This window comes from Myotis nattereri (genome assembly GCF_964212035.1).
Source record: "Myotis nattereri genome assembly, chromosome: 4".
NCBI classification, from domain to species: Eukaryota; Metazoa; Chordata; class Mammalia; order Chiroptera; family Vespertilionidae; genus Myotis; species Myotis nattereri.
This window is the reverse complement of record NC_138079.1, coordinates 18164683-18189474: the sequence shown is the minus strand read 5'-3', so window position 1 is coordinate 18189474 and position 24792 is coordinate 18164683. Positions and strand designations below refer to the sequence as shown.

The 24792-nt window shown below is 36.9% G+C and overlaps 1 protein-coding gene across 2 annotated transcripts in view; it reads left to right on the top strand.

The window, feature by feature from the left end:
• CDH18 (cadherin 18) overlaps positions 1–24792 on the top strand; it is a 517801-nt gene that overhangs the window by 475450 nt on the left and 17559 nt on the right. For both annotated transcript variants that reach the window (XM_081089750.1, XM_081089751.1), the window contains exons 9-10: positions 7479–7600; positions 14808–14925. In XM_081089750.1, coding sequence (XP_080945876.1) covers positions 7479–7600; positions 14808–14925 — 240 coding nt within the window. The remainder of the gene's footprint in view (positions 1–7478; positions 7601–14807; positions 14926–24792) is intronic.

Here is a 24792-nt window from a genome sequence, read left to right as displayed (position 1 = left end):
AAATTTATTGGCCCATATTACAAACAATAAAGTGCACATGTGAGTTAGGATTTAGGCTTACTGTACTTTGATCAGGTCTCTATTTTCATTTCTCTGTGATATTTCCTTTTATACATTTCTTTTTATCTCGTCTTTTGCCTTAGGGTCGCTATATTATAGTAACAAGCAACAAATACTGTGTTAACTTATATATATTAACAGGATGAATGCACCCTATCACAATGAATGCCACCTTAGATCGGGGAGAGAAATTGTCATTTTGAATAACCATTAAAAATGATACTCCAATTAGGTCATTTTTAAGTTTTCATTCACTGTTTTTAAAAGTTGTATTTTATTCATGAAATGTGCATATAATTGGACTAATTACTCTGGCAAAAGGTATGTGTTCATCATATTGGCTCAAGATAATCAAGGCCCATATTTTATCTTCACGTGTCCTCAATTACATTCAAACTTTGTGGGTTCTACACGTAGAGAGAAGTTTGGTGAGGCAATTATAATACTTACTCATTCTATTTTTGTTGTTATTTAGTTATTTACATAACTAGAGGCCTGATGCACGAAATTGGTACAAGGGGCTCAGCCCTCGCAGTCCTGACTTCATCTGGAAGGTGGTCTGGAAGGACTTCCGGAAGGTTGTTCGGCTCTCCTGTCTCATTAGCATATTATGCTTTTTATTATATAGATATGTTGATGCATTTAAGGGCTTACTAATTGCACTATGCCAATCTCAGTATAAAATTCTGGAAGAACTCGGCTGGTTTTGCTCAGTGGTTGAGCTTCATCTCATAAACCAGGAGGTCAAGGTTATATTCTCATTCAGAACCCATACCCAGGTTGTGGGCTCAATCCCTGGTTGAGCTGTGCAGGAGGCAGCCAATAGATGATTCCCTCTCATCACTGATGTTTCTATCTCTCTCTCCCTCTCTCTGAAATACATAAAAACATAAATAATATTTTTAAAAATTCTGGAAGAATTAGAGCAAAAGTGTGCATTAAAGATAAAAACTTGAATAACTGAAGCAATTATATATAGTGCTGTGAGATATTTATTTTAGAGTTTTCCTTTCTCCTTAAATTTTCAATACCTCTTTCAACATAATTTGTTCCTGATATACAAAAAATAACCTTGCTTCTCTAAAGAAATAAAATAAGGAAAGTCAGGAAAGGGTTTCGACAGTTTTCTGCCATCACGTCTATCAACCTGATTAGCACAATGTGCTTTAATCTGCACAAATCTGTCTTCCTTCAAGTTCCTGAGAGTAAATTCTCCACACCATGTGTGTGACCGCCTCTCTAGGTGTGCCCTGAGTCCTCCCTTGCCCGCTCAGAGACATTGCACTGTCAATCATTTTCCTCTCCCCTGCCCCTTCATTTCCCCTGTCTGATACACAATTCTCTGTCCTCATAAATAGTCTTTAATTCCTTTCTGAAAATAAAATTAACTCTCACAAACAAAACCTGAACACCTACCTTCAGTGCTTCTCTCCTGATACAACTCTATTCCTGCATTCCCTTTACCAAAAACTCCTTGGAGGAGTTACTTATACAGTTCTGCACAGCTTACTGATGGGGATAAATTCTATAAATTGTCCTTAGGCAATTTTGTCTTTGTGTGCAAGTCCATAGACATGGATGGTATAGGCTGCTACACAACCTAGGCTATATGGCATAGCCCATGGCTCTGTAGTAGAGGAAAAATATTTTTTTTTTCTCTACACTTCTATGTTCTTGGCTTGGACATCCCTGTAATAAAAGATTAATAGGAGAAAAACAAACAGATATTTAATAGCCTGTCTACAAGGAAGAGAAGATACCCAGGAAAACTGAGTACCTCACAAAAATGATTGAAGCCAGGTTTCAGCTGAAGATAAAAGATGCTGGGGTTGGTAGGAGTCAGTTCTGGGAGGTTACAAGGAGAAGCACAGTAAGGAGGGTAAGACTGATGCAGATTTCAGTAGTTGTCTTCAGCTTCCTTAAGGGTCCCTAGAGATAAGGTTAGCCATGGGCAAACTATGGCCCACGGGCCGGATTAAAACTAAAAAAAAAAAAAAAAAAAAAAAAAGACCGTACCCTTTTATGTAATGATGTTTACTTTGAATTTATATTAGTTCACACAAACACTCCATCCATGCTTTTGTTCCGGCCCTCCGGTCCAGTTTAAGAACCCACTGTGGCCCTCGAGTCAAAAAGTTTGCCCACCCCTGGCTCAGGTCATCATCCCTCACAGTTCCTCCTGGTATAGCAAGGGAGATACTCATGCAAATGGAGATTCCCCTTACGTGTGTTAATGTCTTTTACAAAAGGTAATCTACTTGGTTTTTAGATCTTCTCCCATGTCTGCTAGTGCTTAAAATTTACCCACCAAAAAATATTTTTATGCCAAATAGACATACTTTCAGGTGAAAAAATTGTGTTCCCCTACAGCTTCTGGGCTACAAATCCGTACACAACATTTTAGCGTACTGAACACTGTAGGCAATTGAACACAGTGGTGTTTGTTATACATCGTGCTACGTTAGGGCAACTATGAAGTCTCTAGGCAACAGGACATTTTCAGCTCCGTAATGAACTTAATGGAATCACTATCACATATGCACTCCTCTTTGAACAAAACGTTGCCATGTAGTGCGTGACTGTATTCACAGTCTGCACTCTCTATCACCATGCTCTTTAAAATCCACTGTAAAAACAATCTTGTGTTCATTGCTTTGCCAGAATTACTTTTGTCCTCCATATTGTAAAATCTAAAGTCTCACTTTAATTTCACCGTCTGCTCAACAAAGCAACAGCATTTAGCAAAAGTGACAACTCCTTCAAGAAAGAGGTTCTTTCTTTGATTTAAGGACACACTATTCTCTAGATTTTCTAGCATCTGGCTACCTCAACGTTTTCCCAGCTGCAGCCCATTGTACGTGAGGTCTGTATGGCCACGGGTCATGCAGCTGCCAAGGCCACTTGGCAGGCTAGAACATGGGCAAGTGCCAGTCACAGAACAAGGGAGTGCTAGGGAGCAGGAGCAAAGGAAGAGGCGAGAGCCAGAGAACTCTGTCTGGAGTTATAACCAGGAGCTTAACCAATGAGTCCCTCAGGATTTTGTGGGATCAGTGGCTCTGCCCACCTAGACAGTTATCTTTGTTCCCAGGTTAGACTGACAGGCAAGCATCTTCCCTAGGGCACCCCGACTCTACTGTGCATGTGCACGACTTCCCTTTGTTTGATCCTTTCCTCCAGTGATCTGCAGGGAATGGCCTGGTGGTTCCCTGGGGAGTATGGGCTAGCAGCTTCCTGGTGAAGTTGCCCAGATGACCAGGCTTATAATGTCTGCCCTCTCCTTTGATCTCTTTTCCTATTTTTTAAATTATGACAATCGCACAAGTAAATTTTTCCCTCAAAATCCAATTTTTCCTCTAAATCTGCTCCTCCAGAGGTATTATCCATGTTAGGAATGATGGCTATAGTCTCCAAATTCCTCACGTAAATCACTCAGAGTCATATTCAGCTCCACTTTTTCTTTTTTTTAAAATATATTTTATTGATTTTTTTACAGAGAGGAAGGGAGAGGGATAGAGAGTTAGAAACATCGATGAGAGAGAAATATCCATCAGCTGCCTCCTGCACACCTCCTACTGGGGATGTGCCCGCAACCAAGGTACATGCCCTTGACCGGAATTGAACCTGCGACCTTTCAGTCCACAGGCCGACGCTCTATCCACTGAGCCAAATCGGTTAGGGCTCCACTTTTTCTTTTGTTCCACATCCAATTTTTCAGAAACCTCTGTCAGCTATGCTTTAAAAAATATTCATAAAGCAACCACTTTATACTATTTCCATCACTCCAACCCCTGTCCAAGCAAGGACCACCTCCACCAAAGTATTTCCTGTCGCTTCCTAAATATCCTCCTTTAACCTGTCACCCAGAGAACTGCCAGAATGTTTCTTTAAAATCATAAGGAATGCCAGTGCAGTCTCTTTTAATAAGAGAAAATACTCACAAGTAAATTAAGGTCACAAAGCAGGACACTCATAATGGGTTTTCCAAGTTTTACACATATATCCCGCCAAACAAAGAGTAAAGGTGAGGCATATCTGGTTTTTGCTTTAGTTCTTGTGTATGAATCTGAGCACATTTTAGAGATTTTTTTTTTAAATGAATATAGACTGTTCTGGCTTTTGTATTGTGTTCATTATATATACGTCTCCAGTTTTGCTTCTGTGTTCATAAAGGTTATTGATTTACAGCTCATTACTTATTACTGTATTATCATTACCATCCTTTCATTATTTTATTAGGCAGTGATGCATAATATTCAAGGACACTGTATCTGAAGTAAGACTGTCTCTTTTTAAATTCTGTTTCCCTTTATAACAGGCAGTTGGAACTTGGGCAAGTCACTTAACATATAGGGTGTTCCAAAAATGTATACACATTTCAATAATTAGTAGTTTAAATGGGTTAACTATGAAAAGAAAGAAAGAAACATCAATTGAACTAGCAGAAAAAAGTGTGTATACATTTTTTGGGGGACACCGTGTATTAAATTATTTTTAACAAAGGATTTCAATGAGGGTTACTTTAATTTATAAGCATTCCCATTGGTTTATAGCCAGCATTTGGAGAAATCTTGTCAAACTTTTTAATATTATATCAGTCTGGTTGGTGTTAAATGGTAACTTATTTTGATTAACTTCATTTCTTTAATGTTGAAAGTACTTTATGTGTTTATTTGGCATTTATATTACCTATTCTGTTAAATGTTTGTCATTAATTTTACCAATTTTTATATTATGCTGGCCCCTTTTTTTAATTATCAATTTAATACATTGTATTATATATATACTAGAGGCCCAGTGCACAAAAATTTGTGCACTCGGGTGGGGGGGGGATCCCCTCAGCCCGGCCTGTGCCCTCTCGCAGTTTGGGACCCCTCGGGAGATAACGACCTGCTGGCTTAGGCCTGCTCCTGGGTGGCAGAGGGCAGACCCAATCCCTAGGTGCAGCCCCTGGTCGGGCTCAGAGCAGGGCCCATTGGGGAGTTGAGGCGCCGCCCTCTGTCATGCACAGAGCAGGGAGATTGGGAGGTTGTGATGCCACCCTCAGTCACGATCAGGGTAGGGTCGATTAAGGGGTTGGGGCACCATCCCCTGTCACACTCAAGGCAGGGTCGATGGGGAGGTTGCGGCGCCACCCCCTGTCACGCACAGAGCAGGGCCGATCAGGGGGTTGGGGCACTGCCCCCTGTCACTCACAGAGCAGGTCCAATCAGGGGGTGGGGCACCGCCCTCTATCACCCACAGAACAGGGCCGATCAGGGGGTTGGGGCACCGCCACTCTCACACTCAGGGCAGGTCCGATGGGGAGGTTATGGCTCTACCCCGTCACACACAGAGCAGGGCCCATGGTGGGGAGGGTTGGGGAGCTCCCCCATATCAGGCACAGAGCAGGGCCGATCAGGGGGATGGGGCGCTGCACCCTGTCACCCACAGAGCCGCAGGGTGATCAGAGGTTGGGGGGCTCCCCCGTATCAGGCACAGAGCAGGACTGATCAGGGGGTTGGGGCACCTTCCCCTGTCACGAACAGAGCAGGGTGGATAGGGAGGTTGTGGCCCCGCCCTCTGTCACACACAGAGCCACAGGGCGATCAGGGGGTTTGGGCGCTGCCCCCTGTCATGCTGATCCCGGTGCCGGGAGGCATATTACCCTTTTACTCTATAGGGTAGAGGCCTGGTGCATGGGTGGGGCCAACTGGTTTGCCCTGAAGGGTGTCCCGGATCAGGGTGGGAGTCCCCACTGGGGTTCCTGGCCAGCCTGGGTGAGGGGCTGATGCCTTTCTGCAGCTGGTCACACCCCCTTCAAGGTGGGGGCCCCACTGCGGTGCCTGGCCAGCCTGGGTAAGGAGCTGATGGCTGTTTGCAGGCTGGTCAAGCTCCCCCCCCGCCCCCGTAGGGACCCTCACACCATGGAGGTTTGGCCAGCCTGGGTGAGGGGCTGATGGCTGTTTTCAGGCTGGCCACACTCCGTTTAGGGTGGGGTGTCCCCACTTGGTTGCCTGGCCAGTCTGGGTGAGGGGCTGAGGGCCATTTTCAGGCTGTCCAAACCTCCCCCTCCACCCAGTGATGGCAGCTCCCAGTCTCTCCTTTATTTCTTTTCTTCATTTAATTCTGGGATTTATTTACCTTCTATAATTGAAACTTTGTAGCCTAGAGTGGAGCTCAGAGCTGGCCAGGGTGGGGCAGGAAGCTTGGCTTCTTCCATCACCCGGGGCAACCTAAGCCTCCTGCTCGCTCCAGCTCCATGGCTGCTGGCCGCCATCTGGTTGGGTTAATTTGCATATAGCCACTCTGATTGGCTGGTGGGCATGGCTTAAAGTGTAGCGAAGGTATGGTCAATTTGCATGTTTGTCTTTTATTATTGTAGATAACTTTTTTGTATAGTGTAATTGCAGCCCTTATAATGATAATGATGTAGATAACAAATTTTACTGTAACCATTTCTTTTTTTAAAATATTTTTATTGATTCAGAGAGGAAGGGAGAAAGAAACATCAATGTTGAGAAAGAATCATTGATCAGCTGCTTCCTGCACACCCCTTACTGGGGATCCAGCCTATAATTCTGGCATGCACCCTTACTGGGAATTGAACCATAGCCTCCAGGTTCATAGGTTGACACTCAACACCAGCCAGGCTACAAACATTTCTTGATCAATCTTACTTTCCCCACCAATCTGCAATAGCATCCTTACCATATATTAAATGTCCATATATAATGGATTTGTGGTTGGTTCTTTTCTGTTTCTCTTTGTCTGTATACTTTGACACTATCACATTGTCTTAAGTTCTAATTCTCTATAATAAGACTTGATAAATGGTAAAGCAAGTATGCATAATCTTTGTATTAACTATAATATTTTATTATCTACCGGAGTTCTATGAGAATTCATGCTAAGTTCTATTTAAATTTCTCTTTATTTTCCCCAAGTGGAACTTGACATCACACACTGTGTATGTTCTCCCATAGGAAGGGAATGATTCTTTGTGTAAAGAGCTTTCTATTTTCTCCAAGTTTATTTAGATTTGAAACCTTGAACTTTTTAAAGATTGTGTGACTTTTTTTTAACCAACTGCTGTGCTTTTCTTAGTTTAATGATGAAACTGATTGTTCATCCCTTAGACTCTGACAGCATACAATGAAGTCTGACAACTTTCTCCCACTCCAGTTCTGAATAACATATAATTTCCTTGATATGACAAAAAATACCATTTTAGTATTCATGGCATGCCTTGGTGTTCATTTTTCATTTTCCTGTAAGTTAATGAGTTTAGCAAGGAGTGCCATCATAAAGTTGTCTTTTGCCAAAAGTCCTGCTGTAGCATATGGAGCTAGTGACAAGCTACACTATTAAGGAGATTTGTTTAAAACCAAACCGTTAAAGTGTGCATGGAAATACTAAATACATCCCTGTGTGTTTTGCAGACAATCCTGGTTTGCTCAGCCATGTCACAGTGGGTATTAGAGTTCTGGACGTCAATGACAATCCACCTGAACTTGCCAGGGAATATGATATTGTTGTCTGTGAAAATTCTAAGCCTGGCCAGGTAAGTTAATTGTTCTCTTCCTGTCATTTGAATGGAAAAAAGAAAAAGCAGCTCTATTTCTATTATTCTTTTTTTTTTCATTTTATTGAATTTGTTCATTAATAAAACTATGTAGGTTTCAGGTGTAAAATTCTATAATGCATCATCTGTATATTGTATTGTGTGTTCACCACCCCAAGTCTCAAAATGCTATTTTTGTGCCCAGTGAAAATAATTTTACAAAGCTTTATTTTAAGTACCAGGTAGATTTTTTTTAGAATCATAGGAAATAAATTTTCTCCAAATCCCAACTGTAATTCAAAAACTAACTCATCCATGCTTGCATTCATTATACCTATAAAATGATATTGAATGCTTTGTGTGTCGCCCCACAGTAAATGAGAAGGAAACCGTGAACCCTTCTGTGCTAATGAAGCTTTGAGACTAGATTGGAGGAATGTACTGGTTTATCCATTTTAGAGGGCCCAAGTGAGTGACACGGGTAACCATTGTGTGATACTGGTACAAAGAGATGATATGGTTTTAACAATGTGAAGAGTGTGTATGTATTAAGGAGGTGGGAGAGCAAAAGCAGGAAAGAAGAGCTTGAAAATAGGAAATGAGTCTGGGTGTATGTGGCACCTAGTTAAAAGAGAATGGCGATTCTGAAGGAAGGCCAGGGTGGCTGACGCACATAAAACAAGTGGGGGACTTTGAAGGCGAAGTGCATTTATTTCTCTTCTCTTCTTGAGCGTCTCGTTGTTTCCAGAAGTCAGATATGTGCTCATAGCTTAGCTGGGTCTTTGCAGACCCAAGACCATAATCAAGGTATCAATCAGGGCTGTGCTTTTACCCGGGGCTTGGAGACCTCTTTCAAGCTTACAAGGTTGCTAGCTACATTGAGTCCCTTTCAGCTGCAGACCCGAGAACGTCAGGATTTTCCCAGTAAGGACACTTACTTCACCATACAAGTAAGGACTGTATTTCTGGTGAGACAATGCTAGCAAACAGCTTTATCTAGGGTAATGTAATCAGATGATTGATGTATCGACGTTTTTGCCATATTGTATTGGTCAGCAGCAAGACACAGTTTACACCACACTTAAAAGGAAGAGATTACATCGCCATGCATTGCGTAGGAATCACCTGAAAGTCTCTCTGTCATAGATGAATCTAGAGATGTAAAAATGTTATAGGTCCAATGGTATAAGTCCAATAGTTCCTTTTATTGTCATTGGTAAATCAGAATGAAGATATCATCCAAAATAACTTCAAATTATTTAGAAGCTTCTGATGAAATTATAATCCTGAGAAACATTGTCTTATATATTCGTGTATGAGGAACAATCAATAGTGGCTTGCTAGAGTAATCATTGCTTATGTGTTTTAAGTACGCCCAAGAGGGGTATTTTATATATAAACGGAGAATTCTTTTTTACATAATTTTTTTCATATTTATTGTCCACAAAAAAATTAGAAAACATGAATAAGGACAAAGTTGATGAAAATTATAATATTTTAAAGTACAAGTTATATGTCTTAGTCTCTTATTAATATATTAAGATTATCACCTCTGAAACTTAAGAATTTTCCTACATCACCATTTTAAAAGCAATAAATAATTTTATGGTACAGATATACAGTGATTTACTTACCAAATCCCATTTTTAATGTGTCAGAAATGTATGCATAAATCCAAAATATTATTTTCTTAACATACATTATAAAGGTATAATTGATGAGAAAAATCTTTAAAATTTAAAATATAAATACAGATTTAAAATATATAGCAACTGAATATAGAATTTCAGTTCTTGGTAGTAAGAGTAAATTAGAGCCAAAACCGGTTTGGCTCAGTGGATAGAGCGTCGGCCTGCGGACTGAAAGGTCCCAGGTTCGATTCCGGTCAAGGGCATGTACCTGGGTTGTGGGCATATCCCCAGTAGGAGATATGCAGGAGGCAGCTGATCGATGTTTCTCTCTCATCGATGTTTCTAACTCTCTATCTTTCTCCCTTCCTCTCTGTAAAAAAAAATCAATAAAATATATTTTTAAAAAAAAGAGTAAATTAGACTTAGCTGAAGAGAAAATAAGTGAATTGAAAAATAGATTAGAATAAAATATCAAAAAGATGAAAAGGAAGTATCAATACAATTATGAAAGACATGCTACTTGCAGGTCTACCATATAATTTATTCAATTTATATAGTATTGCTCTCTTATTCACATAGCAGTTACTGTTTTCAGAAACTAATTACTAGACTTAGCAGCCCTAAATTCTAATAAAATTTGATTAACTTATGTGATTACTTCATTTTACCCTTTAAAAACTGTATTTATATTGAGCATCATTGCTGTGTTTTAATGTCGTATGACTTTAGCTGTCAGTATAAGATAATTGGGTTCTTTATGTTGCTCAAAATTTGTTTCCAACTCTTTCACCAAAGTGAATTTAGATTTGTCAGTGAGGGAATAAAAACATCATTTTTAAAGTATTGCTTATTGCACTTGTATTTAAACTATTCATTGCCAATCTGTGTAGTCAGTTGTAAAATGAACCCTGCTTACAGTGGAAAATAATTGGTTATGTAATTTTTCAGTCCTGAGATTATTAAACCTTATGTTTGTAGCATTTCTGAAGAAACTTTGTGTAATTTGATGCAGATTTGGAATGGAGAACTCTATTTAACTGATTTGTAAAATAGGCTTTCTGAAGCATATTTACATGGTTCAGCTCTATGACACTTAATTTTAGAATTAAAGATATTTCTGATATAGATGTTGTGCATCTAAATATAATAGCATGTGACTGTGGCAAAGAGACTGGTCTTTTATGAAAGCAGCAGGGAGGGTGGGTAGGTGGGAGGCAATCAACCAAGGAATGGGTATGCATATATGCATGACCCATGGACACAGACAATGAGGCCACAAGGTCCTGGGGTTAAGGCGGGGGCGGGGAGGGGGCAGTAGCCTGGAGGGTGTCAATGAGGGGAAAAGGAGACATATGTAATAGTTTCAACAATAAAGAATTATAAAGAAAAGAAATACATTTTTAAAAAGAAAATCATGCATGCATAAAATTTGATGTCAGTTCCCAAAATAGAGTAAATTCAAAATAATTAAGATGTACCTAACCTAGAAAATTTGAAAATAAATGAAGGGAGGGAGAGGTTTTAGGTGGGGAAGGGACATATGTAATACTTTCAACAGCAAAGATTTATTTTAAAGAAGAAAATAAATGAAGGAATGCTTTTAATCTCTCTCTTCCTCGTGTGTGTGTGTGTGTGTGTGTGTGTGTGTGTGTGTGTGTGTGTGGAATTAAACTTAGGAAATAGAATATATAAAATAAAATATTTTATTAACTAACACAAGTCTCTGCCTCATCGCATCCAATTAACAATACATCTTTGGGAAAAAAGTAAAGTTAGATCAGTAGAGATTTTACACTGTGTCAAGGATCAAGCTCATTTAACTAACAAAGTCATTATAATTATATTAGCAAATATATTCATAATCCCACAGACACCAGGCAGGTGAGAGCATGAGTGTGTGGGGGGGTGGTAGGAGGAAATGGTAGGGGATAAGGACACATATGTAATACCTTAATCAAATAAAGAAAAAAAATTAAGCAAACTTGTTGATTAAAGAAGATGTGATGTTGTCCATAGAATGCTCTTTTAAAAAATATATATATTTTTATTGACTTCAGAGAGAGAGAGGGAGAAACATTAATGAGAGAGAAACAGTGATTAGCTGTCTCCTACATGCCTCCTACTGGGGATTGAGCCCAAAACCCAGGCTTGGGCCTGACCAGGAATCCAACCAGAGACCTTTTGGGGCATGAGATGATGTTCAACCACTGAGCCATACCTATCTGGTATAGAATGCTCTTTTTAATGTAAGTGTTTAGTTAGGGCTAGATCATTTACCTAATAGAAGATTGTTATTTTTATAAATCTGTGACACTATATTTTTTTCCTAAAAAATTCTCCAGAAATAATAGACTTTGGAAAACACATTTAAACAAGAGGATACATTTATTTGATAAAAGAAATCAAAATTGGTTCTAATTAGTTTTTGCCAAAAGTAAATATTTATTCATTGGTATTATAAAGAATTATTCTAGCAATTATTTATAAATACCAACTCTATTTTTTTATTTTTTTTCTCCTTTGGTTGATTAAATCTGTGACTGTGTTTCTAAAAATCAGTGTAGATAAATCATAACTCTGAGAGAGTAGAAAATACTGATGACAGAAACATGTCAATTACAGGTCTATCTAGCAGAAGTTGAAATCTTTTGGAAATTATAAACATTAATTTCTTAAGTATGTCTCCTAGTAAAAGTCTGAGGAGACAATACATGGAAATCCTATTTGCTAATGAAAGAGAAAAGGTGATTAGTAAAACAGGAAAGTTGAAATATCCCATCTCATATCCAAAAATTATCTGACTTCTAGATAAAAATGGAACAACATTCTAGGTTTTTGGAAGCATTTCTCAGAAATGTTATGGAAAAAATTAAATATAGATGTGTGATTCACAATTCTACAACAGTTGAAGATGAATGGTTCACCCTGAAACAAAACTCATGATAATCACCTCATCATTGTATTTTCTATGTAGATGAGACCAAGAACCCTCTCATCAAGACATATTTGCCAAATGAATTCAGATTTAAAATTACCTTGATAAACATGGAAATATATTTTACTAAAGGCAACAGGAAACCAGGAAATACAACATAATATGAATTATATCAGAGATTTACAAAAAGAGTAAGCTCATGTTTATAAAAATATTAAGAAAATTTAAAATAACATATAAACTAATTTGGAAATGAGAATATAATTGCCCCAAAGAAGTAATAACAAGAAACAAAATAGTCTTTGATTTAAGTTACCTGTTCTCCACCAATCCCCTCCAAAATTGCTTTCTAGAATAAGAAATGAACTTTAAATGTGGCAGTATGTTATAAGGGATCATTGCCAAAATAAAATTGCAAATTGGAGAATCACAATGAATGAAGAGTAGGGGTAAGAGGACATTTATTTTCCAAAAGAAAAGCATATTTATCTTATTTAATCCTGAATACAACCTTGAAATTTGTCTTTTTTATTTGTTTTTTAGTAAGTAACTGACATGTAGAGCATGTAGCTATGTTTGTCATATGCACACACTGTACTCTCCATAGAGAGTACATATACTTGAGAAAAATATTTTAGATGACTTCTGATTATTCATCAATTAGTCAATAATCATAGCCAAGAGACAAGAACAAGGAAGAAAACTATCTAAACAGAGACTAGCTATCCTGATATATAAAAGGTTAAGCGACCATCTGACTGTCCAACCGGTAGCTATGCCATGCAATGACCACCAGGGGGCAGATGCTCAATACAGGGTGATGCACCCAAGAACCAGAGAGGAGGGAGCCCCATTCTGGGGTTCATCACTCAAGAACTGCCCTCTTGCAACCCGGGACCCCTCAGGGGGTGTCAGAGAGTTGGTTTCGGCCTGATCCCCTCAGGCCAGGATGAGGGACTCCTCCTGCCGGAGGGACCCCGCTCACTCTGCAGATGCCCTTCGAGCCCTGACACTGCCCCAGGTGTGGCCGGCCAGGGAGGGACCGGGGGAGGTTGGCCCCAGAGCATGTCCGGCCTGTCTTGTCCAGTCCCACCCCACTGGCCACCTTCTAATTAAGTTCCTTTCAATGTGTATGAATCTGTGCACCGGAGCACTAGTGCTTTAAATTAAAAGGAAACCAAAAATGAACAAATATGTGAAAGCAGGATGAAGAATGCTTGGGGGACATAAGAGGGATGGGCTTTCACCTAGATCCCTTGCTAAAACAGTACATTTTGAGTAGTGATAGAAAGTACATAAAGGAGTGGGCCATGTGAATATATGGAGGAAATGGACCACACTATCTTCACGTTCACTTCATGAAAACACATGCTTGTCTTGTCCAACTCTCACTGACCACACCTTCTCAGTGCTTTTATCTTCCTCCTCATGACCCTGACATCATCATGGGCTTAGTACATGGAGAGGAATTTCGGTTTTAACTATGGTACCTTTTGGTGATTATTTCACTTGGTTAATATTGAGTAAAATATTCTTCAAAATCTCAATTTCTGTAATGGATGTACAATATTTCACATACAGGAAATGAGATTTTTATGGCTCTTTTTGCCCTCTCTCTCTCTCTCTCTTTTTTTTTTCTCTCTCTCTCTCCCTCTCTCTCTATCTCTCTCTCTTTGTTTTTATTTTTCCTGCATGTGAAAAATAGGAAAGGCTGTAAAGAGGATACCTAAGCATTAGGTGAATAGCTTGTATTTAACATTGAGGCATGTTGAAATAATGTTCATTGTATTTATTCAGAAGTATCCCTTTAATTTTGAAAAGAGGAAAATATTATCTTGCTAATTTGTTTGGATATCTATATTTAAGAGTATACTAATAATGGCTATAGCTATTGACATTGAAATTTATATTCAGTTTTTAGGCCATCCGAAATATGTTATTTACATATGCCAATATTCTCTGCTTCTTAATGTGCAAAGAATCCAAATTTTGGGATTGTTTTCTCTCACTAGAGATGAAAAATGTCCCATAAAGCTCTGAGTGATGTGGTTTTTCCTGTGCCATTATTTTACTATTCAGATTTCAGGCACATCACACTCCTTAGGGGACTCAAGTTCCCCATCCTTAAAATACAGGATGCACCATGATCAGAAAGGTTTCCTGAAACATTAAAAAAATAACAAAAATACAAATAAGACTCCCCTGCTTTTGCATTTACTGGTTGAGACTAACATATACTCTAAGATCATTCTATATCAACACTGGGATATTTATATTTCTACAAACAATATCTCATGTCTCCCCAAACAGATGTTCAAACAAAATCTTAAAACTAATTGGCCCCAAGGTACTGTGGGTGATAAAGGAAAAAACAAAACAAAACAAAAACTAATGTTTGTGCCATGCTAGAAAATAAAATGTGAATACTTATAAATTGTACCATAATATGTTTCCTGAAATCAATGCAGATGAGAGCAAGTTCATTGGTACTTTTACTAGATGAATACGAAAGCACTCAGGATGGTACAAGAGGTCTTTTAAAAATTCTTTTGTGTTAACAACTGAAAATGTTGTAATATAATTAAAATCAAGGGAATAAGCCAAGTTAAATTTACTATTCAGTGTTTGTTTTTCTCTTTAGGTTATTCATACCATCAGTGCCACCGATAAAGATGATTTTGCCAATGGACCAAGGTTTAACTTCTTTCTTGATGAACACCTGTCTATAAATCCAAACTTCACCCTGAAGGACAATGAAGGTGAACATAAGTACATATATTTTTTTTTATCAGTTTTGACTTGATGTGGAATAGGCCTGAATAGTTTTTCTATATTCTTTTATATCCATGGACAGCTTGCAAATCAGCTTCTAGAGTCAGTTTGATGTTAATATGTTATGATCTCTGAATAGCTTATATTTAAAATTGAGACATATGTACAAATAACTTTCATTGAATTTATTCAGAAGCATCCCTTTAAACAAGAAATGTACATGTAATGTGCTCTTGGGAAATTTTTAAGAGAAATCTTAGCTGACAAACATGTTTATGAGAATTGCTGGAACTGCTAGGGGTGGAAAAATTTTAAATTAGGAAAAATGAAAAATATATCCTAGGGACAGTTAAGAAAAGAAAGGCAATGTTTGAATCACCTTGCATTAGCAAGATTGCCAAGATGTGCTGTACGAATTATATTTCCTCTTGTTGTTATGAATATTTTTCAAAACATGGGTAGGTAAATATGCATAACTACAGAGTACTATGGATTTTTTGAACACCACAATTTAATCAGAGAAGATTTATTGCGGTTTAGATCCCTATTTGATAGATTCCTCCAGGTTGCATAAAAGTCATTCTTTCATACATAAGGAAAACATCAAGTCATTCAATATGTACAGTTTCTGATTAGCATCATGTTTCTTGTCCCCAAGGTTATCTTTTATCTGAAATGCTGTTATTTAGGATTTAACACTTGACTCTGAATAACAAAAAAGAAATAATGGTATATGCCATCGTGTGTATGACAAATTGTATTTAATTGACTATTGTACCATATTTACATTTGAAATCCCATTCTACAATTCCAAATATACTTAGTGGAATTAACCATACTAAATATGTAAATCAATTAGTATTTCCCCATATTGTAAATAATTTCATGATTTGGGTAGCATTCAACTTTCTGTCCTAGGAGATTGAAATCATGTCTAGATACCCATATTTATATTTCAGTGGGAACTGTTGTTGAAGCGCACATTAGTGACTAATGTGTAAAGTCTTTTCTACTAGATTAGAATATCTGGAATTTGTGAATTTAATGAATATATTCAAAAGGTCTTACTACAGTGACTTGACCACATTTTCAGTGCTAGAAACTCATATAGAAACATTTAGAAATGTATTTATAATACTGATGCAAATCTTTTAACATTTATTTTAATCATACATATAAATGCTTGAATCAGCTACACAATCTCAAGTATGAGAGAGCTATGGATAGTTGTGTAGGAGTAAAGATGTTTGAATTTGCCCTGCTGGTGTGGCTCAATGGTTGAGCATTGACCTATGAACCAAGAGATCATGGTTTGATTCCCAGTCAAGTCACATGCTCAACGTGTGGGCTCAATCCCCAGTATGGGGTGTGCAGGAGGCAGTGGATCAATGATTCTCTCTCATCATTGATGTTTCTCTATCTCCCTCTCCCTTCCTCTGTGAAATCAATAAAAAATATATTTTTAAAAAAGATGTTTGAATATTTGTAAGACTTTATTTAAATGTTGTTAATACATAATATTATAAATAACAAATAATATATTTGAGATAGAAAAAATAACCTGTTTTAAAATTATCAGGGATTACACTATGTAAATCCTTATGACATATTGATTCCTGTTAAGATATGACTCTTTTCTTTTTCCTCTAACTATACACCTCTTTGATCTTTTTTTCAACACATTCTTGATTTTCTTGATCCTTTACAATTATCATTTATTGGCAGATTATTAAATTCATTTTATGACTAACATTATATTAGGGTTCTAGACTAAGATAAAAATTTCAGAGTTCTTATTTAATCATTTGGTAAGAGTATATTTAAAAATATAATGAGATATCTTTAAGCCTGATATTTCATCTGATTACATCTATAGTATATTTGAACCACTATCTGTGTATATGTTCTCCCACTCAGTGGGTTGTCTTTTTATTTTGTTGATGGTTTCTTTTGCTGTGCAAAACATTTTAGTTTGATGTAGTCCCATTTGTTTATTTTTCCTTTTGTTTCCCTTGTTGGAGGAGATATATTAGAAAAAGTATTGCTACAAGAAATGTCCAAGATTTTACTGCCTATTGTTTTCTTCAAGAATTTGTATGGCTTTTATAATCTACCAGTTAAGTCTTTACTCTATTTTGACTTTTTTCTTGTGTGTGGTGTAAGAAGGTGGTCTACTTTCATTTGTTACACGTATTGGCCCAATTTTGCCAATGCCATTTATTGAATAGACTATCTTTCCCCCATTGTATGTTTTTGTCTCCTTTGTCAAAGATTAATTGACCACAAGGTGTGGATTTATTTCTGGGTTCTCTATTCTGTTCCATTGATATATATGTTTTTATGCCAATACCATGCCATTTTGATTACTATGGCCTTATAGTATAGTTTAATATCAGGAAGTGTGGTTTCTCCATCTTTGTTTTTCTTTCTCAAAATTGCTGTGGCTATTCGGGTTCTTTTGTAGTTCCATATAAATTTTTAGAATATTTGTTCTAGCTTTGTGAAATACCTCATTGGTATCTTGGTAGGAATTGTGTTGAATCTCTGGATTGCTTGGGGGTAATATGGTATTAATTCTTCCTATCCATGAACATGGTATATATTTCCACTTATTTGTAGCTTCTTCAATTTCATTCTTCAGTGTCTTATAATTTTCTGAGTACAGGTCTTTTACTTTTACATCCTCAGTTAATTTATTCCTAGGCATTTTATTCTTTTTAAAGCAATTGTGAATGAGATTGTTTTCATAGTTTCCCTTTCTGATAGTTCATTATTGGTGTATAAAATGCAAATAATTTCTGGATATTTATTTTGTATACTGCTACGTTACTGAATTCATTAGTTAGTTCTAGTAATTTTCTGGTGGACTATTTAGCATTTGCAGTATATATACAGTATTGTGTCACCTGCAAATAATGACAGTTGTACTTCTTTCTTTCAAATTTGAATGACTTTTATTTATTTTCCTTGTCTGATTGCTGTCACTAGGACTTGAAATACTATGTTGAGTAAGGTTGGTAAAAGTGGACATCCCTGTCTTATTTCTGATCTTAAGGGAAACACTTTTAGTTTTTGCCCATTAAGTATGATGTGGGCTATGAGTTTGTCATATGTTGCCTTTATTATATTGAGGTATGTTCCCTCTATTCACACTTTGTTGAAAGTGTTTATCATAAATGGGTACCAGTTTTCTAAAATGCTTTTTCTGCATTGATTGATATAATCATGTGTTTTTTATCCATTTTTTTAAATGTTGTGTATCAAGTTTAGCAATTTGTAGGTGTTGTACACCTTGCTTTCCAGGAATAAATTCCTTAATCCTGGTGTATTATCTTTTTAATGTATTGCTGAATCTGGTTTGCTAATATTTTGTTTTCTTTTGTAATACATGTGTCTGACTTAATCTTTATTTGTTAAGGCATCTGTCTCAAAGATAGTTATCTGTAATCAACCATTACCAGCCACAGGCTGCCTCCCTCCACCCCATCCCCTTTGTTTTAGAGGTGTTGACTAATTTCAATAATTGATCATTTGGGCTGCTTTATTTTTTCCTTTTCTCTGCCCACATTTTAAATCCCCACTTTTATGTTTCACATTCATGTAAAGCCCACAAAAATCTAGGTCCCTACCTTCAACCCCACTGAAAGCAGAACCCCAAGATCCATATGCACACACTCATTCTCTACCTGCAACCTCGTTGGCCCCAGTTATACCATGTAGTTTCCCAGACATGTAAGCAACAAACCTTCTTCCAAAGTTTTCTGGTGGTTATTGCTGAGGCCATCTTGCAATCATAATAAGAACCACAAGGGCTGGTCCAGCCACAACAGAGGTTATTCATAGTGTGAGATAAGGAGCACACAACAAGGTGCTCCTTAAGTATGGTACTAGTACAGGTATAGATAGGTAAATGAGAGCAAATTTAGAGGTCTAAAATAAATACTTGGATGTCTAAGTCTATGTATAAATGTATGAACTTCACAGAAGGCCAAGGTAGTATTTTTAACCATTGTGGGAAGGAAAATTCAAAAAGTACATTTAAAGAGACCAACTGACTATATATCTAGAGAAACTAAAATTATAATTCCTTGTGCATATATACACAAATAAATTACACATCAATTAAACAATTATTTATACAAATAAAAAATTTAAGAGCTTTAGAGGAAACTGAAGTGGACTACAGTTTGTAATTGGGGTGGGAGGGATTTTTTATAAAAGACATAAATATCATATTCATAAAATATTGATAAATGTGATAATATTAAAATTATTTTATTTCTGTATCAAATTATTTCCAAACAAAACTTGAAAAGCAGGTCATAACCTGGTGTAAGATATAGCATTACATACAAGTGAGTAAGGATTGATACCATGAATATATTCAAAACATCCCACCAAAAAAAAAATAAACATTTCAAAGAGAAAATAAAACAGTTAAAGGTCAAGAAAGAATAAGTAATTAACAGAGTGATGCCAAAATAGTAAATCAACATATGAACAATTGTTCAAAACCATTAGTGATCTTAAACATAAAAATGGAAAAATAATAAAATGTCACATGTAATCCTTAGCCAAATATAAAAATATAAATAAATCTGGGAATGTCAGTGGTTCAATAACCACATTTTGAAGATGTGTACTGGTAGCATTCACACCTTGCTATTGAGATTATACCCTACTTGCATGATAGGTAATTAGTCTGGATACAACGTTATGAATGCCTTGCAGAAGGCTCCACCCTCCTGGGTCAGGGCAGAAGGCTCCACACTCCTGGGTCAGAGATAAATGACTTGATTTCTCACGATATGGGAAGCAAGATGAGCTTCATGTTTTCTCTGATTTCCCTTACCCCAAAGTCTCAAGACAGTGACTTGAAGTGGCCCAGGTACATGCAGAGGAATTTGGGATTAGGATATCCTAATATTCTACAATGGATTGCCAGAAAATCAGGTTGGCCTTTGTCCCGAGGTAATCATTAAATGTATTGGGTGACAACAAACCTGTCTTCCATTCTGGGAGGAGACACGCTCTCTCTCTTGCTAAGACTGTTCTGAATGAGAGCTCGTGCTGTGTGCTATGACATTAGTAACCAAGTCCTTCAGGGGGGACCCAGGAGCCTGGTGTCTTCTGCTAGCATCCATAAAAGTAGAGCAGGCTAACTTGTTAGCACATGACTACGATAAAATCTCAATTATATTTCTTGACACTTCATTGGGTTAACTCCTAGTAAAAACAATTGTAAAAAAATCTGTTTTTTTAATGATAAATTGTTTCTATATGTATGCTTAGCTTATCCCAGTGACAGATGCCTTGATAGCGTTTCTGCCTGGAATCATGCAAGCTAGCTCATATCTTCATGCCACATAAGGTCTTCGTCCATTGATACTCTGAGGAGATTCTCCTATTTACTACCCACATCTGCTTACTAAATAATTAAATTTAAACCATATTCCATGTTTTCCTAGATCTTTACTATCGTCAGTAGATATTTTCTGTCATATTTTTTTATTCTCTCATTAATTTGGAATTTCCTAATTTATCTGAACATGGGAGAACAGATGTCATTTTTAGTGTTCCATCCTATTTATATAAAAAGTCTTTTACTTGGGGCCTGTATGTTTTTTTATAATTCACTGTGACATATGCTGGGAATATATTGTTAGAAAACACCAGCATGCAACTTACATTCTGCTTCAAGGAAGCAAGAGTCCTATCAAAGAAAATATGTCCATCCAAAGAAAACATAGTCCAAATACTGACTGCTTTAGTTGACAGCCATTTCTACCTTTTTATAGAGATGGCAATCTCTGGCGAAATTTTCTGTCTTTTTAACATTTGTGTTTTTTTTAATATTTTCCTCTATTTTCTTAAACATGTTAATCTTACTGATTTTATAATCATTCTTAGTGAATTTTAATATCTCAATAAGGTGACAGGTTTTTGTGTTTGATTTTCAGAGGGGTACCAGAGAGGCAAGACTGGGACTAATGTCCTATTTGTTGTTAGTCTAGTAATTTTTAGCTGGATGTCAGGTAGTCTGTAAACCTAGAAGAGTCTCAAATGATAATGTATTTCTTTAGAAAATAGTCACCATTTTCTATGATGAGCAATGAAAGAGGGAGATTATTACGGTAATCAAATCAGAGTTGAGCTAAACCAAGGCCAATTTTCAGTTTCCTTTAGGTTCCGTCTATCTCAGGTTTGTCAGTGTTTCTAGCATGGCCCTCTAGGCAAGCGGTTCTCAACCTGTGGGTCGCAGCCCCTTTGGGGGTGGAACAATCCTTTCACAGGGGTCTGCCTAAGACCATCAGAAAACACATATATAATTACATATTGTTCTTGTGATTAATCACTGTGCTTTAATTATGTTCAATTTGTAACAATGAAATTGGGGGTCACCACAATATGAGGAACTGTTATTAAAGGGTCGCGGCATTAGAAAGGTTGAGAACCACTGCCTAGGGCATCCAGTGGAGAGCCTGTTTCTGCACCAGGGCCACTCACCCTGGTCCCTAACTCTAATCATTGTGCAACAACAAGAGGTGGCAAAACAAACAAACAACAACAACAAAACCTCTGCTTTGTATTTCAGGGCTTTTCAGCTTAGAATTTTAGCTTCCTCCTCCTAAACTTCCAATTTCAACTTTCAATTTAACAACCGTCTTTAGGGAATATCATTTTTGTGGTTGAGACCGCTCAATTTCCAAATTAATTGCAGGCCCTAAAGACCTCTATAAAAATCCTCCTAGTTTCCCTGTCCCAGGGTTAGAATTTCAGCCTCTTGTCAGTTCCTAGTATAATAAGCAGCTACATTGTAATCAACAGTTCACCTCTCCACACTTTTGACCTCTGGAATCTAATCCCTCTAGTTATCTCGCTTTAGCAGCTGTCTCATGCCATTAAACAGAATTTCTTGAAAGATTCGGGCCTTTCTCTTTGTTATCAGTGGGAGTATTGGTCAGTCAAAAACTGTTATACTCAGGCCTACATTTTATAAAGCAAGAGTCGTGTGGGAACAGTCTCATTCAAGAGTTGGGGTAAAAAACTGGGCTTGGAAGAAAGGACACTGTTCAATAATAATCTAACCTGGAGATGCTGGCTGCCTAGATATTTGCTGATTTGAAACAGATATCTGTCCTTTGAAATTTAATTAAATTGGTACAGGACCCCATCCTATGTACTGATCAAAACCAAGATACCCTCCAAAAATTGTATGCGCACACACACACACACACACACACACACACACACACACTACTGAGCTCTGTTTACTAGACTGACATTTTACAATGGCTGTCCAGCACATTCTACTCCAGCTTCAAGCTATATTACTATTTCCTTTCCCTTCTTAGAATGTTTTTTTTTTTCTCTAAAAGAATTTCTGTAGTCAGCTCTTAACTAAACATTGTTTTTCTCCCGCCACTTAATCTTTTAGGTGATAAGCACTATCCTCTGTCTACAAGGCAGTTATCTGAGCTGGCCAGAATGTAAGGCATTGAAACACCCACCCCAAAATGTAGGAGAAACTTGCCATCTAATTAGGGAAATAAAGGTGATATTCAGTGTAACTGACAATTAGGGGCAGTGTAATGTGAGTTACTTTAGAGAGATCACTAAAAGTCATATTGTTGAAAGAGGAAGAACAGGGTTTGACTTAAAGCAGTGATGGCGAACCTATGACACGCATGTCAGAGGTGACATGCGAACTCATTTTTTGGGTTGATTTTTCTTTGTTAAATGGCATTCAAATATATAAAATAAATATCAAAAATATAAATCTTTGTTTTACTATGGCTGCAAATATCAAAAAATTTCTATATGTGACACGGCACCAGAGTTAAGTTAGGGTTTCTCAAAATGCTGACACGCCGAGCACAAAAGGTTCGCCATAACTGACTTAAAGGATAGCGTGCTTCACTAGGTAGAGGCAATCAGAGAAATCTTTTCAGTGAGGTGGGAAATGAAGACGGCAGAGAGATGACACAATGCAGCATCAGTTAAATCGGTCAGAAGGCTCTAACAAGGGAGATGTGGCAAAGCAGGCATTATAATTCACTATTAATAACATTAAGTAATAAACATGTGCTATATTCTCTGCTCCAAAAATGAATACGATATTCTGCCATGAATACTTTACAGACTCTAACAAACTGTGGTAGATAGAAAACAACTGTAATAAACAGAAATATTCAGCAGTTAACTTAAAAGTTATGAACCCTTACTTATTAAATTCTAAAGACTTTGATTTGGAAAATAATCAAGTGAAGGAATTACTTTCTTTTTACAACATATATAGCGAAGTGAATATTGTATTCTATGTTTGATAATGACCTTTTTATCATGAACTAATATGTTGATAATGAAACAATTTTATTTAAAAATCAGGTTCAGAGGATTTTCAAGTTCCAGCATTTTTAAACTGTTATTGCTCTAAAACAATAAAAACGCATAAAATGTTTTCTGATTAAAATTTAGTGTTTCCTGCTGTCACTTACTCTTTAAATCATGATAAGTAAGTTTTTAATGTTAGCATCCAAAAAACCAATTTTATAATTTTGATTAACCAAACGCCTAAAGCAGATGTGCTATAGCCATGCCACAAGTCTGTGAATAGAGGCTTACAACAGGAGTCTGTGCATACAATTACTGTGTTCATTTGTTTTGTATTATAAAAGGATAACCTCATCCCCCAATATAAAATTGCCATTAGTCTACAGAGTAAGTCTGTCTGCTTCAGGATCTTTTATGCTGCCTCTTGAGACTACGTTTTACTTGAGGCAAGGCGTTTCGCTCGCCTAATTCCTAGGCCTAATACCAATTGTCAAGTGTATTTACAAATCTTACACATTTTAGTAGGGGGAAAAGTAATTTATAACTCTTATACACTTGTTTCTCAGTTTTCAGGGTCCTAGATAGCATTTAATGTGCCTTTCAAATTTGAAAATCCTTATAATTTTGCTGATAATTTGCTATCAAGGACATCTCTTACTTATATTTACCTGTTTCCTTCTTCTCATATGCATTTCCCACTTTTATAGACACTAGCATTTTAAAAAAAAATAAATGAGTCCAAATAATACATTCTTTTAAAAGTAAAGAACTGCACTAAAAATTTCCATTTTAAACAAAAATGGAACCAAGCTTTTGTAGACTGTTCTTTTCATTTTGAAGATATTGTTTTTTATTTAATTTTATTACTTTTTATTTAATTTTTATTACTTTTTATTATTTTTTTGCAATATTTATTTCTAGTTCAAAAAATGAGGTCATGTTATTTATAAATCTTTAATGATTTTTTAAAAAAAATACTTAAGTAGGGAAATACTGCTTTTCCTTATGGAATATGGGTTTAGTGAAAGAATATCTAACTTCAAGTTTACTAGTACATTGCCTTGAGTTTAAGATAAGGAATACTTTAAACTTTGACCATGTCGCTAATAAAAAGGTGTCTTTTCTTTCAAATGTCAGTTCATTTGTAGTGAAATGCGGTCATTTAGTTTTATATATTCTGGAACCCATGGGGAATTTTAAGTTTATTTCATGCTTCTTTAGCATTGTCAGATTTGTAGCAGTCAGTATTCCCAGTTTATTTCTGTCCTTCAAACCAGAGCTCACAGCTGGTGGTGTAATTTCTCTACAGAGCATAACCACTTACAGTTCTGTTTTTAACCACAGGGCTTCAAAAGAGCACTTAGCAGTTCCTTCATTCCTAAGTTAAAGAGTGCCATAGCCTGTCCTGAGAATAAGGCTGCCAAGGAAGCCTCAGATATCCCCTGATGCATGTGGGGCAGCTGTGCCTGCTGAGTCACTCACCTGGTAGCGGCGATGAGGCTGATTTTGCTCTGCCATGA